The following is a 17,532-nucleotide window of genomic DNA, read 5'->3' as shown; positions in this document are numbered from 1 at the left end:
CAATACTGGTACATAGATGATAACACAATGATATAGATAAGACTGTTATGATGAATATTGCACCACTATCGCGGAAGTAACGCCATTTTGAAGATGACAGCACTAAGATGATGACAACATTGAGATGAAGATAGCAATGTGATGAAAATGACAACACTGTAAAATATGATAACGATATGATGACGATGATGACAACACAAAGATGATGATGACAATGTGATGGAAATGACAACACTGTAATATATGATAACGATATGATGACGATGATGATAACACAAAGATGATGATGACAACAACACTGTAAATATGATGATGATGACGATGATGATGACAATGTGATGAAATGACAACACTGTAATATATGATAACGATATGATGACGATGATGATAACACAAAGATGATGATGACAATGTGATGAAAATGACAACACTGTAATATGTGACAGCGACATGATGACGATGATGACAACACAAAGATCATGATGATGATGACAACAATGTGATGAAGATGAAGCAGATGACCACACAGTGATATAGGTGACACCGATATGATGAAGAATACAACAATATGATACAGATGAAAGCACCATGTAGTAGACAAAGAAGGCGGATGATGCTTCTGGCAACCGGGCTTCTCACTTGCTTCTATGTCTGTCTGCGATGGGTCGCACGGGACAACCACCAAACCAGTTACAATAGTAGTCTTGGCACAATAAACGAAAACGGTAAAAACAAATTCATGGGTCTGTACTTCAAGAAACTGCTGAATCTGATCATGGCTTGGTTCCTTATCAAGGACGAGAACCAAAAGGACGAACTGTTGAACAAACATCGCTTCGTGTTTGGCTTGAATTCCAGGCAGTGTCTCAATGTTACTATCAATGTTTTGATTGTTGTACATTCTGATCCAAGAAATGTTGAGAAACGAGCCGTGATACGTAACACATGGGGATCAGTGAGCAAGTTTAGAAATACGTCAGTTGCGTGTGTGTTCATGATGGGACAACGAAATGCCATTCAACCAGAGATTGTCCAAGAATCCCGATTGTTTGGGGACATTGTTCAAGGAAACTTTGAAGACAGCTACGATAACTTGACGTATAAACATGTAATGGCGCTTCATTGGGTGATTACTCAATGTCATGACGTGAGAACGATTGTCAAACTTGACGATGATGTGTTTGTCAATATTTTCAAAGTAGTAGACTTTTCGCTAACTACTGGACACTACCACAACAGTTTGTACTGCAACATCTTACAGAATGGTAGGCCATATCGAAGGGAAGGAAAATGGATCACTAGTAGGGAAGACTATCCTTTCGAGTTTTACCCCAATTACTGTGAAGGTATGGCCTATATTTTATCAGTGGATGAGGCTAGAAGATTGATAAAAGCCTCAGAAAACACGCGATTCTATTGGATAGATGATGTTTACGTCACAGGTATTCTTGCATACAAGGTTGGAATTGGCCGTACACAGTTGGCTGAAACTCACAGATCTCTCAGAGAATATGAGACTAGATTTTTTTTCCATGACAATGAATATGAGACTACAGTCAACCTAGATGTTCTCTGCTTTTCCATGATTTCAAAAGCTTCAGCGATCTTTATGATGAATAAGGTCAGGTCTCACCCGATCCTTAGTCGCCTCAACCTAAGATGTTTGCTGTAGCATCACCAAGTTAATGTGGTTTAGCAGCAAGAAACAGACATTGACTTTAGGATTCATTATAATGTTTAGTCAATACAAAAACAAAATATGTGAATAATTACCAGAAGACCTGTTGGGAACGCAACATGTCTACATAGGCATAACATATTCATTTGGCAATTTCTTGGTTATACATGTATCCGGATATCCGGGGTCTCACTGTACTTATCGATTTCCTTAACCGTTGTTTTCTCATCAATCGCCTACGACTCATAAGACTGGATATAAATAACTTTTTTCCCCCACTTAAATATAACATAAGTTATGTTTAGGAGAGGCAAAGTTATGTTTAGAATGTAATAGGCGCCCTCTAGTAGGCAACCCAGTGACAGGAGTTCAATGTAGAATGTACCTCGGTGTTTCCCTGTTCATAGTTTTATTATAGACTTTGCGTTGTGTACTTTTATTAAATGATGGAAAGCTTTAAAACCAGCGGAACAGTGTACAGTCTTCTTCGGTTCAGTGGCAGTAGTCACCTCTTGCAGCAAAATATGACACAAGGCAGAAATGCAAATAATACTAATTTATTCTGTTAAATAAAAATAAGGAAAACAAGCAAAACAAATGATAACAAAAACTGAACAAAATATCTCTCTTTCACTCGCTTAAAGAAACCTATCCCCTACACTAATCCCTAAGTTCTACATGACCTACTTAATTCCTAACACTAGTTTCTCCCCCAACCCACACTACCTACATGTTAAACCCGAGAAAATAAACTATGTCATAATCTATGTTCTTACCTCTCCCGACTACAGTATGAAACTACTTCTCCAATAAGAGTCTAAAAAACCTAACCCAAACCTAACGAGCCGTAGGGAATATCCCCCGTATAGGCAGTGGACTTACTTGCTCGGAACACCGATACGCAAGACAACGATATCGGTCGCATCAGGCTCTTATATACCCCGTGAGCTAACCTCCGAAAGGTCACGACGAAGTGTTACGATTGGCTACGCAACAGTAAACAACTTCACCGCGGCACTGCGCACCTTCCGCTTCCGCTCCCAACATGGCGGACAGCGAAGGGATACGACAGATACCCAGCTACCTTACATGACCGACGAAGGAAATTCCAACCGAATTTTACTGCCAAACGTGAGTAATAAGTAGAATAAATGACTACAAGATAACGACGTCAATACAGTACTTGCAAAATAGGCAGTAACGTAATTATAAGCCACCCAACCTATTTGTTTACATTAGCAAACCAAGTATATAAAAACCACCCAATCTGCCGATAAATAAATATAAACAACTCATAACACTATAACACTATTCTATTCCACCCAACATCCCATTTCTAAAGTATAAATTATCCGAACTCCTACAAGAAGATGCAAAGTATATTCCACATATTGTAAATTGGTTATCGTAGATTAATACAAATTTCAAGATAAGAAAATAGTCTTAACAATTTCAAACTTTTCCATTACATTCGTTGTCCTTTAATTCCCCTCCTCTCTGATAAAGACTATATTGTTCCTGATCGAATGGCACAGTAAATTATTTCCTCAACCTGCGACTTTCATTGTTTTACCAACAAATATTTTTTAAGACAGAATGAATCCTTTAGACGTGTGTAATGACGCCAACACTCCCAGCTCGTTATTTTTGGTTGTAATTCGTATGTTCTTATGTTGTAGTTTATTGTATTTATTATGTTCATTGTTGTTCAATAAAAGTTGTGTGGTTGTATCAAATGAAGTAACCTGGGGATAGTCCTTCGACATTTCTGTTTAATTCGTTTTAACAAAACATGAACCACATCAAACCAAACATTCATAGCACAGATGACCAGCGTAAATAATCTTATTTCTAAAAAATACAAAATTTTCTAAGTTGTGTACAAATCATAAAAGGCTATTAATTTTGGCCAAAGATTTTACCAGATACCTTTAAACGTTACTTCATCCACACATCAAAGTAGGACATTTGAAATGTCTCAAAATTATATGGCTTCTTGATATCAGTGTATTACCTACGTACAACAAGGGGTGTCGTTATTGGGGAAAATAAGGTAAGGAACTCCGTAAGTAGAGAGACGATTCTAATACTGTATCGGGACATGATATAACATGAATTGAATAAAAACGGGTTCATGTGCACTCAACATATGTTATATCGTTGTGTAATTCAAGCTTAACAATTGGATGTTTTAGACAATCGATCACCTAATTGTATGGTTTGTTTGCAGGCTGCATGGCTGGAGTACTGCTGTGTCGCGTCAAGCTGTAAACACTTTCTTTTTAGTAACACATGTTATATTTGGGAATACACTTTCTCAGTAAAGTACAGATTCTTGTCCTTTTGTTGGGTTCCGGAACCAACACTCTCAGAGTCAGACTATGAAGGCCAGCACACAAAGTCAGCCGTCCAACCCACTCAGCCATCAAGGCTTAAGTTTTCAGGTAAAGTGTGTGACTAGCTGGAGCTAACGGTAGGGCAGGACATGCTTGCCCTTTAATTTTGATAACACGTGGTCTTTTTGATAACGCCATACTTGTCGCAAAAGGCAAATAACGGGACCGGGTAGTCAGGCTTGGTTGACGCCTGTCATCGTATCCCAATTGCGGAAATCAATGCTGTTGATCACTGGATTACCTGGTAAATAATCGATGATTTACAAACCGCCATACAGCAGCAGAATTACTGGGTACAGTCTGAAATAACAAACAAACACAAATAATTACAAGACGGCGAACAATGATGAAGTGGAAAATATGCATCCTTCATCTTTATCCGCCCTGAAACGTGAAAACCGTGTCCCAGAGGTAATGCGAAACGACGAGAAGCAGTAGCATTTTGGTGGAAATTTTGTGAAAATCTACACCATTCCAAAACAGTGGTAATTGTCCCAGGCGATGGTCAAACCTTGCTTGACTCTTTGGTAAACACAAACAAATCATTAATAATGGAGATATGCGTAAATGAGGACCATTCACCCGAGCCTACACCTGTCACATAATCCTCTTCGTCCGACATCTGGAGTCAATGGTCACTGAAATATTTAGGTTCAGGTCTTTCAGTGAAGCGAAGGAATGGTAAGCTTGAGCGGTCACTTGAAAACAGTGTGGCGGCGCCTGCTGGACTGGATGGGGAAAGAGAACAACAGAAAGGTATCTCCAAATAAAATGTTGAAGGATTGAATTAAATTGTACACTGCTTTTACAGATACTGCATGGATATCACAGCATATTACGACATGGAGGACATGTTTTTGTATTTGGACTACACCAACAAGGCAAGGTAGAATTGCGAGACAAGTTCGGTATATCGACCGGCTGCCATGTCATATATACACGTGACGCTTCAATGAAATTAGTCAGGGTGTATAAGGAGAAGAAGAAACGTAATTATCAACACTTCAAGCTGCCATAGCGCATGGAGTACCCAAACAATCGATGCAGTAACCACGCGTATGTGGTGTGTGGTCTGTGCACATAATTCCTTCCTGGTATGTCGGACAATTCCTTAGATCCGGGAGACAGGTGGAGAACTGCATGTTTATGTAAGTACCACAACCTGAATGTTCCAGAATGGTTCATTTACAAACAGTTTAGTCCTCTAAATTATGTATTTGGTATAAGAACGGAAAACAGTACGTGTTACTACTACCCCCATGTATACAACTCTTATGTAATGGTGGTAAAAGTGTTTGTTACTTTTCCTACTACACAATGTATTGTATTTTATATATACCCCATTATGGTCTTGTGGCAGAACCCCATTGCCCCTGATATCCTTAACTCAGACTGCCTGCTTGTTATGTGTCTTAACCTGTTGCTGTTGCTTGAATGTGCAGAGTTTGTACAACATGGTCCCACTCAAGAATGGGCTTCATTCGTATTGTACTCATTTCCCCGTCAAATCTAAGGGACTGCCGTGGCACGTAGCAAAGAAAAGAGCATCGCATCGCCATTGTTTGAGCTGTGTTATTAGGGCTGCGCAATATAACCGGTATACCGGTATTTACCGGTTCAGACATGAAAACGATACGTATTGCGATACGCTGATCGAAAACTTTTGACTTGCATTCGGAAAACTTCGTAACACTCGGAAATCTTCGGATATTTCCTTGTTTCATTTGTGCCAAATAGTATTCACATTTTTATTTTATCATGATTAAAAGTTGTTATTAAAGCTTAATCAAGCAGAGTGATTTTGCTGTGTTTTTGCTCTATAAATCAAGCGTTAACTCGATTATAAATATTTTTTTGTTTAAAAATACTTCATGCAATATATTGCAATACACATGGCAATATATGCTTTTGCATCGCAATATATCGCAGTATGAAAATTCTCTGCAATACCCACCCCTATGTGTTATGATGGGTTGTAATGTAGCTTTGTGTTGTACGATATTGCATTGTGTTGTGTTTTATAATGGTGTCTTGCATTACGTTGTGCTGTGCCCATTATGTTTTATTGTGTTATATTGCTTTATGATTGGATATCCTTTATCTTTTTGTATCGTTTGACGTTGTGTTGTATCATGTTGCATTTCGTTATGGTAGGCGTAACGGTTCAGTTTTATTCTACTATGGTGAATTTTGTTGGGTTTGTAATGTATTGTGTTATGTTATTGGTTTGTATTCAATTCTTTTGCATTTTGTTCTGTTCATCGTCTAATTTTATTTTTAGTGTTTAAAAGGAACATAGGTTTGATGAGGCCCTAAATGTCATCAGAAGACTTTAATATAGTCAAAATATGTTCTGCCCAAATTAAAATTTCTGAATTCTGTCGTAATGATTTCAAAATGTTACTTCATTTATCTAAGGATGAACATTATCACACTTACGTTTTCCATTTTGTATGTATATATATATATATTAATACCGAATGTATATCCATAATCAAACTGCCTACTGACAGTGACTGAGAATAACGGTGATGTGGTCGTCAAACGAGCTGTTTCTTCAGAAGTTAATATTGGGATTTGAAACCTCAAATTGATCAATCAAGATTGAGCATTTTCCAAATTTGTGAACATTCATTCTTTGTATTTCTAGTTTACAGGCACATATAAGTTATAGATCAAGCCAGTATCATCGAACATGTGCCGATGGACCTCATCCGGACGAAAAGAAGATGTAAAATGGCCACTGCCTTCAAGAACTGGAAATTCAAGGAAAGGGTTTCTTGTCTTGGCATGCTAATAGTGGTGTGTGTCTGTTACAGGACATTAGAGTTTCGTCATTTGCAATACTCTACCCAGAAGAGCTATCTTTCAGGCAGACATAATTTGAGAGTGCAGCCAGACAAGGAAAGATTCGTAGACCTGTACTTCAAGAAACTGCTAAATCTGATCATGGCTTGGTTCCTTATCAAGGACGAGAACCAAAAGGACGAACTGTTGAACAAACATCGCTTCGTGTTTGGCTTGAATTCGAGACAGTGTTACAATGTTACTATCAATGTTTTGATTGTTGTACATTCTGATCCAAGAAATGTTGAGAAACGAGCCGTGATACGTAACACATGGGGATCAGTGAGCAAGTTTAGAAATACGTCAGTTGCGTGTGTGTGTTCATGATGGGACAACGAAATACCATTCAACCAGAGATTGTCCAAGAATCCCGATTGTTTGGGGACATTGTTGGGAAGGAAAATGGCGCTCACTGGGTGATTACTCAATGTCATGACGAGAACGATTATCCTTGACGATGATGTGTTTGTCAATATTTTCAAAGTAGTAGACTTTTCGCTAACTACTGGACACTACCACAACCGTTTGTACTGCAACATCTTACAGAATGGTAGGCCATATCGAAGGGAAGGAAAATGGATCACTAGTAGGGAAGACTATCCTTTCGAGTTTTACCCCAATTACTGTGAAGGTATGGCCTATATTTTATCAGTGGATGAGGCTAGAAGATTGATAAAAGCCTCAGAAAACACGCGATTCTATTGGATAGATGATGTTTACGTCACAGGTATTCTTGCATACAAGGTTGGAATTGGCCGTACACAGTTGGCTGAAACTCACAGATCTCTCAGAGCAGATTTTTTAGACAATGAATATGAGACTACAGTCAAGGATGTTCTCTTTTTCCATGATTTCAAAACTTCAGCATCTTTATGGAATAAGGTCAGGTCTCAGTGCTGTTCAACCTAGATGTTTGCTGTAGATCACCTTGTTCAAATCTGTTTAAGCGTATCGCGTCATCGATATATTGGAAAGAAATCGCCAATCGTGGTTTTCTCGAAATCTCGCAAAATACCTTATGATATTCAATATAACACAAAACCAGTCATCAGTTTTATTACTTTTTATCCCCCCGTATCGATAGTTGTTGCTTCATGTATATTGTTTCGCGTAATTAAAACGTATCAATGACAAAAATTAAATTCGAATGTAGTGAATCTTTTCCTGTGACTTTGCTACATGTAATCATTTCCAAAACAAATCACTAAAAGACGCACCAGTATTTACCAAGTGTATGCATGCTGGGAACTGAACGTGTCATTGTGGGCCAATACCATCATGATCAACGTGAGAAATGTAAGCATAATTTGGCCGCCAAAGTGGCACGAGTGTCCTTCGCCTTGACATTGCTGAAATATTGCTAAATGTGGCATTAAATCATACAACTCTACTATGTGGTGTGCTTAGAGAACACTTTATCTAAACAGCAATGGTTTCAGTATCAAATTATTTTACCAACATTTTACCAACAAATTCTTTACTCTTTAAAATGGGATACGTATACAGCAATGTATTTGGTTATTGCAATAATTTATATCCAAGGCGGAACAGTTGAACATCTGTTTTAGTATTGCATCCACGTGAGTTCCATCTGTACGCAACTTGAAAAATGGGTCAACCAGAAAGCGGATTTATCCATTAACCTTAATAAGAAAGAGATACTTCTTGGCTCTATGCTACCCAATTTTGGACCAATAAATCTTTTAATAATTGTATGCAAACAATTTATTTTAAAAAATAAATCATATATAAAACCAATAAACTTTGAAATGATTCATTACTTTACGAAATACACAACAAAAATGTACGGACATCTTAACCAATTTACTAAATTCTGGTCATCTTGTCGCCTTTTGTTAATATAGACAATATATACATGTGCAAGTTTGTATAAATTCAACAAAAATAAAGAAATTATAGAAAACAAAACAATTTTACAGCAAGGCCATCCTTGACCCCCGGATCCCCCCCTGGAAAGTAACGCCATCGATTCCATTGTGATCTCTGATGTTAAGCTGTCTCAAACTACTTGAGACAGGGGGCGGTTGGGTAGCCTAGTGGTTAAAGCGTCAGCTCGTCACGCCGAAGACCCGGGTTCGATTCCCCACATGGGTACAATGTGTGAAGCCCATTTCAGGTGTCCCCCGCCGTGATATTGCTGAAATATTGCTAAAAGCGGTGTAAAACTAAACTCACTCACTCACTTGAGACAGCCTAACATCAGAGATCACATCAGAAATAACCACTAGAACATGTTTTATGATCACATGAGTTATTTAGTGACATGTATCCAGTAAAATGTACTGAAGTGTAAAATAATAATTCAGATAACAATTCTCGAGGACAATGCGCCTCTGTAGTGTCTTTACGAATAGATCAATAGCGTCAGCTTGAATTGCATTTGCAGTGGGTAAGCAATAAAATTGGAGCCATTTGCTGTAAAAGAAATGGCTTGTTGTGACAACGTTAGCCTCAAGGTTCTTTGGAGTCTGTTACAACGTTTCAATTGTATGCAAATGTCATAATATTGATTAGGAAGTGCGTATGACATATTTACTACTCGAGAAAATATCGTGCAATAACAATTGCACAATACCGTTCAGGTGTTCTGTACAGATCATATTCCTCTGAAGCATGAATTAATAACATCAATCAAATAATGACACTTCATACAAAGGATTGATCGTTAAGCTTTGCCATATTTCTTACTCTGAATATTGATTGAAAGTTGATTCCTCCCACGTGACGACGCTGTGGCCACAGACAACGAGGGAGAGCTGCCGCATCGAATACTATGTTGAATATTTTGGTCTCAAATGACAAGACAGATTGAATGTAACTTGTCAATGGGTTAACATATAAAACACATAAAAACATAAAAAAAATTTTGACAAGTTTAGTTTCCAAATGCTTTGGCTTCTTGCCATTTCGCCCAAAAGTTCTATTTGTCATAATGTGTTGGTGAGCATCACGAGTGAGTGAGTGGGTGAGTTTAGTTTTAGTTCCGCACTCAGCAATATTAAAGCTATACTGTGATGATCTGTAAACAATAGTGTCTGGACCAGACAATCCAGTGATCAACAGCATGAAATCATTAGATAAACAAATGCTTAGGCGGAGGAATTAGGACTGGATCATCTTTTTTGCTACCCTCATAGACATACCTATGTCTCGAATACATCGATAAGTCGAATTTATTACTTGGTCCCCAGCGATTCGACTCATCGGGATTTGACTGTATGTGAATAATTACCGGAAGACCTGTTGGGAACGCAACATGTCTACATAGGCATAACATATTCATTTGGCAATTTCTTGGTTATACATGTATCCGGATATCCGGGGTCTCACTGTACTTATCAATTTCCTTAACCGTTGTTTTCTCATCAATCGCCTACTGTCTAACTTCGCGTATGTGCCAATTGTTTTCACGAATTCACAATTAGTCTTCACAGTATACTATATACTGTTTCATGAATACTGACTCATAAAACTGGATATAAATAACTTTTTTTCCCCCACTTAAATATAACATAAGTTATGTTTAGGAGAGGCAAAGTTATGTTTAGAAGATGCAAAGTATATTCCACATATTGTAAATTGGTTATTGTAGATTAATATAAATTTCAAGATAAGAAAATAGTATTAACAATTTCAAACTTACCCATTACATGACTCGTTGTCGTTTACCTTACCAGCACTTCCAAACACCATACTTTTTGAGACATTATTTTTCTTATCCCCATTTGTTTGAATAATCTGACAGGGTATAGAGCCAAAACTATCAGATTCAGAGCATAAAAACTTGATCCACTGCATGATCAGAAATAGACACAGGATGGACAATTACTTGGTAAAAATGATATTTCAAAATCATTATTCTACAATGAAAACACATTGGCGACAATACCTCACCTTGCATGAGACCTTTTTTAGACTATAGGATATTTTTAAACATAGGTATCTACACAGACGTATACATTCATGCATCACTTTTCCTGTTATTCCAACCTTTAACAAGGAAACAAACATAAAACACATCCTTAGTGACATTGGGAGAGTTCCTTCCAAGTCTGAAAAGATTTTCATAAGATTAATTTGGATTTACAATTTTTGATAGTGACAACATACATTTTGATATTTTTAGTAATGAAACATTCAATACAGAAAAAAATTGCTAGTGAAAGCCCTTAACCACACGTTCGTAAAGTGCTCTAGTGCACAAGTGCAACCATTTTTGTGGCTTTATACAGCAGTTTTAGAGCCTGCATGAATGCCATAAAATGTGCAGTGACAATGTAAACGAGAGCTGGGAATTAGAATAAAAAGACCTGTTTTTTATTCCAGGCATTTGAACGTTTTGTCCTTTAATTCCCTCCTCTCTGATAAAGACTATATTGTTCCTGATCGAATGGCACAGTAAATTATTTCCTCAACCTGCGACTTTCATTGTTTTACCAACAAGTATTTTTAAGACAGAATGAATCCTTTAGACGTGTGTAATGACGCCAACACTCCCAGCTCGTTATTTTTGGTTGTAATCCGTATGTTCTTATGTTGTAGTTTATTGTATTTATTGTGTTCATTGTTGTTCAATAAAAGTTGTGTGGTTGTATCAAATGAAGTAACCTGGGGATAGTCCTTCGACATTTCTGTTTAATTCGTTTTAACAAAACATGAACCACATCAAACCAAACATTCATAGCACAGATGACCAGCGTAAATAATCTTATTTCTAAAAAATACAAAATTTTCTAAGTTGTGTACAAATCATAAAAGGCTATCAATTTTGGCCAAAGATTTTACCAGATACCTTTAAACGTTACTTCATCCACACATCAAAGTAGGACATTTGAAATGTCTCAAAATTATATGGCTTCTTGATATCAGTGTATTACCTACCTACAACAAGGGGAGTCGTTATTGGGGAAAATAAGGTAAGGAACTCCGTAAGTAGAGAGACGATTCTAATACTGTATCGGGACATGATATAACATGAATTGAATAAAAACGGGTTCATGTGCACTCAACATATGTTATATCGTTGTGTAATTCAAGCTTAACAATTGGATGTTTTAGACAATCGATCACCTAATTGTATGGTTTGTTTGCAGGCTGCATGGCTGGAGTACTGCTGTGTCGCGTCAAGCTGTAAACACTTTCTTTTTAGTAACAAATGTTATATTTGGGAATACACTTTCTCAGTAAAGTACACATTCTTGTCCTTTTGTTGGGTTCCGGAACCAACACTCTCGGAGTCAGACTATGAAGGCCAGCACACAAAGTCAGCCGTCCAACCCACTCAGACATAGCGGCTTAATGTTTCAGGTAACGTGTGTGACTGACGGGAGCTAACGGTAGGGCAGGACATGCTTGCCCTTTAATTTTGATAACACGTGGTCTTTTTTATAACACCATGCTTGTCGCAAAAGGCAAATAACGGGACCGGGTAGTCAGGCGCGCTGACTTGACGCCTGTCATCGTATCCCAATTGCGGAGATCAATGCTGTTGATCACTGGATTACCTGGTAAATAATCGATGATTTACAAACCGCCATACAGCAGCAGAATTACTGGGTACAGTCTGAAACAACAAACAAACACAAATAATTACAAGACGGCGAACAATGATGAAGTGGAAAATATGCATCCTTCATCTTTATCCGCCCTGAAACGTGAAAACCGTGTCCCAGAGGTAATGCGAAACGACGAGAAGCAGCAGCATTTTGGTGGAAATTTTGTTAAAATCTACACCATTCCAGAACAGTGGTAATTGTCCCAGGCGATGGTCAAACCTTGCTTGACACTTCGGTAAACACAAACAAAACATTAATAATGGAGAAATGCGTAAATGAGGACCATTCACCCGAGCCTACACCTGTCACATAATCCTCTTCGTCCGACATCTGGAGTCAATGGTCACTGAAATATTTAGGTTCAGGTCTTTCAGTGAAGCGAAGGAATGGTAAGCTTGAACGGTCACTTGAAAACAGTGTGGCGGCGCCTGCTCATGGACTGCTGGACTGGATGGGGAAAGAGAACAACAGAAAGGTATCTCCAAATAAAATGTTGAAGGATTGAATTAAATTGTACACTGCTTTTACAGATACTGCATGGATATCACAGCATATTACGACATGGAGGACATGTTTTTGTATTTGGACTACACCAACAAGGCAAGGTAGAATTGCGAGACAAGTTCGGTATATCGACCGGCTGCCATGTCATATATACACGTGACGCTTCAATGAAATTAGTCAGGGTGTGTAAGGAGAAGAAGAAACGTAATTATCAACACTTCAAGCTGCCATAGAGCATGGAGTACCCAAACAATCGATGCAGTAACCACGCTTATGTGGTGTGTGTGGTCTGTGCACATAATTCCTTCCTGGTATGTCGGACAATTCCTTAGATCCGGGAGACAGGTGGAGAACTGCATGTTTATGTAAGTACCACAACCTGAATGTTCCTGAATGGTTCATTTACAAACAGTTTAGTCCTCTAAATTATGTATTTGGTATAAGAACGGAAAACAGTACGTGTTACTACTACCCCCATGTATACTACTCTTATGTAATGGTGGTAAAAGTTTTTGTTACTTTTCCTACTATACAATGTATTGTATTTTATATATACCCCATTATGGTCTTGTGGCAGAACTGAAACCCATTGCCCCTGATGTCCTCAGACTGCCTGACCCTGCTTGTTATGTGTCCTAACCTGTTGCTGTCGCTTGAATGTGCAGAGTTTGTACAACATGGTCCCACTCAAGAATGGGCTTCATTCGTATTGTACTCATTTCCCCGTCAAATCTAAGGGACTGCCGTGGCACGTAGCAAAGAAAAGAGCATCGCATCGCCATTGTTTGAGCTGTGTTATTAGGTCTGCGCAATATAACCGGTATACCGGTATTTACCGGTTCAGACATGAAAACGATACGTATTGCGATACGCTGATCGACTTGCATTTGGAACTTTTGACTTGCATTCGGAAAACTTCGTAACGCTCGGAAATCTTCGGATATTTCCTTGTTTCATTTGTGCCAAATAGTCTTTACATTTTTATTTAATCATGATTAAAAGTTGTTATTAAAGCTTAATGAAGCATAGTGATTTTGCTGTGTTTTATCTCTATAAATCAAGCGTTAACTCGATTATAAATATTTTTTTTTTGTTTAAAAATTCTTCATGCAATATATTGCAATACACATGGCAATACATCCTTTCGCATCGCAATATATCGCAATATGAATATTCTCTGCAATACCCACCCCTATGTGTTATGATGGGTTGTAATGTAGCTTTGTGTTGTACGATACTGCATTGTGTTGTGTTGTATAATGGTGTCTTGCATTACGTTGTGCTGTGCTCATTATGTTTTACTGTGTTATATTGCGTTATGATTGGTAATCCTTTATCTTTTTGTGTCGTTTGACGTTGTGTTGTATCATGTTGCATTTCGTTATGGTAGGAGTAGCGGTTCAGTTTTATTCTACTATGGTGAATTTTGTTGGGTTTGTAATGTATTGTTTTATGTTATTGGTTTGTATTCAGTTCTTTTGCGTTTTGTTCTGTTCATCGTCTAATTTTATTTTTAGTGTTTAAAAGGGACATAGGTTTGATGAGGCCCTAAATGTTATCAGAAGACTATAATATAGTCAAAATATGATCTGCCCAAATTAAAAATTTCGAATTCTGTCGTACGATTTAAAAATGTTACTTTATTTATCTAAGGATGAACATGATCACACTTACTTTTTCCATTTTGTATATACATATATATATATTAATACCGAATGTATATCCATAATCAAACTGCCTACTGACAGTGACTGAGAATAACGGTGATGTGGTCGTCAAATGAGCTGTTTCTTTAGAGTTAATATTGGGATTTGAAACCTCTAATTGATCAATCAAGATTGAGCATTTTCCAAATTTGTGAACATTCATTCTTTGTATTTCTAGTTTACAGTCACATATAAGTTATAGATCAAGCCAGTATCATCGAACATGTGCCGATGGACCTCATCCGGACGAAAAGAAGATGTAAAATGGCCACTGCCTTCAAGAACTGGAAATTCAAGAAAAGGGTTTCTTGTCTTGGCATGCTAATAGTGGTGTGTGTCTGTTATAGGACGTTAGAGTTTCGTCATTTGCAATACCCTACCCAGGAGAGCTATCTTTCAGGCAGACATAATTTGAGAGTGCAGCCAGACAAGGAAAGATTCGTAGACCTGTACTTCAAGAAACTGATAAATCTGATCATGGCTTGGTTCCTTATCAAGGACGAGAACCAAAAGGACGAACTGTTGAACAAACATCGCTTCGTGTTTGGCTTGAATTCGAGACAGTGTTACAATGTTACTATCAATGTTTTGATTGTTGTACATTCTGATCCAAGAAATGTTGAGAAACGAGCCGTGATACGTAACACATGGGGATCAGTGAGCAAGTTTAGAAATACGTCAGTTGCGTGTGTGTTCATGATGGGACAACGAAATGCCATTCAACCAGAGATTGTCCAAGAATCCCGATTGTTTGGGGACATTGTTCAAGGAAACTTTGAAGACAGCTACGATAACTTGACGTATAAACATGTAATGGCGCTTCATTGGGTGATTACTCAATGTCATGACGTGAGAACGATTGTCAAACTTGACGATGATGTGTTTGTCAATATTTTCAAAGTGGTAGACTTTTCGCTAACTACTGGACACTACCACAACAGTTTGTACTGCAACATCTTACAGAATGGTAGGCCATATCGAAGGGAAGGAAAATGGATCACTAGTAGGGAAGACTATCCTTTCGAGTTTTACCCCAATTACTGTGAAGGTATGGCCTATATTTTATCAGTGGATGAAGCTAGAAGATTGATAAAAGCCTCAGAAAACACGCGATTCTATTGGATAGATGATGTTTACGTCACAGGTATTCTTGCACACAAGGCAGGAATTGGTTATACACAATTCAAAGAGTTTCATGCATCCGTTCGGTCTTCATTAGTGAAAAGTTCAAGTGAAGGATTGAAAATTAACGCAATGTTCTATCATGATTTACAGAAGTGGACGTTGTTGTGGCAGATGTGTTTGACAGAAACGTTGACGTTCATGAGATAAGTGTGTGGAGTTTATCTCTAACTTTTTCCCCAGGTGACCAACACAGTTTTTTCTAATTACGTCAAAGGGGATCATTAAGATATACGTTGATGGCATGTGGTTAGTTGGTGCTATTTGGAAGATATTTCACAATAGGGGTGTCCCAAAAGTTGGGTTCACAGACTATACAAGCAATCGGTTATGGTATTTTACGGGCACTTCACTACTGTTACTACACTGCTCTATTGATTGCAGGTGTAATGGTGCGTTCTCGACGTTTGAACTGAGACATCGCTGTAAGTGGGTTAAGTCATTATTAAATCAGTGCTCTGGACTAAATGAACCTTTTTTCGATCCGTTAAGTCGAGTGATTTTCTAAGTGGGCGAGTGAGTGAGTGCAATGATATTGGGTTGACGGGTGTTTTGCCTTTACGCCCAATGGAATCCATTTTTCCCTGGCATTCATTTTTCATATTTTAAATAAACTCTACTCACGCTCTTGTTCACTCTCATTCAATCTATTGGTCACTGGGGGTTGTGGCCTGGGATTTTAACTGATTCATATTAAAATTTAAATGGGGCACTGTAAAAGTTGCATACGAAACGTAATTCCATACGTCTTCAGATCGAAGTAATTTAGATAATTTTTCCTAACAACGGGGGACGGTGGGGTAGTTTAATGGTTAAAGCGTCCGCTCGTCACGCTGAAGACTCGGGTTCGATTCCCCACATGGGTACAATGTGTGAAGTCCATTTCTGGTGTCCTCCGCCGTGATATTGCTGGAATATTGCTAAAAGCGGCGTAAAACCATACTCACCAAACCGAAACATGAGTCTCATTAACCTATTCAGACAATGACCTACTTTTCAGCCGATCCGAATTTTCTCGTGTGAAAGTGAAAAGAGACGCCACAAACAACTATTGTTACATTGAATTCCAATTTCTTGTTTCATCAGAAATGATATTTACAAGTTAATTTTAATTTTAAACTTTAATAACATCGTATTTCTATATTTTATGGCGAGGTGTAGGCAGTATGACCTTAACTAAGACTGCCCCTGTTTGATGAGGTCGTAAAAATGATTCACAATTCATCTGGCTCACTGGTTACACCTGTTATGTGTTCTTCGCGCTTATTCAGTGTACGTTTGTAAGGCACAATGTGATTGATGTATTATCAGTGCCATTATTGAAGGGTCATGTAGCTATAAGGTAATATAATGCAAAATAAAGTATGCTGTGACAAGATTATAGAAAGAAGAGATAGTTTATTAACTGAAGGCAGTGTTCAGTACTATGCTGTGAGAAAAGGATCAGGACTGTATCTACACGGACATCAAACAAAGGGATACCCCCAAAACGGAAAGTCACAACAATGGAGTCCATGACCAATCAGTACTTTGTGTAGCCACTTCTCTGGTCCTGGTCAGAGTTACACCGAAACTTCATGCTTCTGATCAAGTTCATGAAGAATGCCCGTGGAATAGCCCCCCTGTTCTTGCACAAGAGCTCT

The 17,532-nt window shown here is 38.1% G+C and overlaps 2 protein-coding genes across 2 annotated transcripts; both read left to right on the top strand.

The window, feature by feature from the left end:
* Positions 1–333: 333 nt before the first annotated feature.
* Positions 334–8,059, top strand: LOC124281980 (beta-1,3-galactosyltransferase 1-like). The gene is made up of 2 exons (XM_046717991.1): positions 334–1,497; positions 7,704–8,059. The coding sequence occupies exons 1-2, from the start codon at positions 569–571 to the stop codon at positions 7,828–7,830; spliced, it is 1,056 nt and encodes a 351-aa protein (XP_046573947.1). The 5' UTR covers positions 334–568; the 3' UTR covers positions 7,831–8,059.
* Positions 8,060–15,184: 7,125 nt separating this feature from the next.
* Positions 15,185–16,502, top strand: LOC124282004 (beta-1,3-galactosyltransferase 1-like). The gene has a single exon (XM_046718009.1). It carries the CDS (start codon positions 15,185–15,187, stop codon positions 16,037–16,039), a length of 855 nt encoding a protein of 284 aa, XP_046573965.1. The 3' UTR covers positions 16,040–16,502.
* The last annotated feature ends 1,030 nt before the right edge of the window (positions 16,503–17,532 follow it).

Source organism: Haliotis rubra, unplaced genomic scaffold (genome assembly GCF_003918875.1).
Source record: "Haliotis rubra isolate DU_JTF1 unplaced genomic scaffold, ASM391887v1 Scf291, whole genome shotgun sequence".
NCBI lineage: Eukaryota > Metazoa > Mollusca > Gastropoda > Lepetellida > Haliotidae > Haliotis > Haliotis rubra.
Note: the sequence above shows the minus strand (reverse complement) of the source record. Positions and strands in the feature narration are given on the sequence as shown.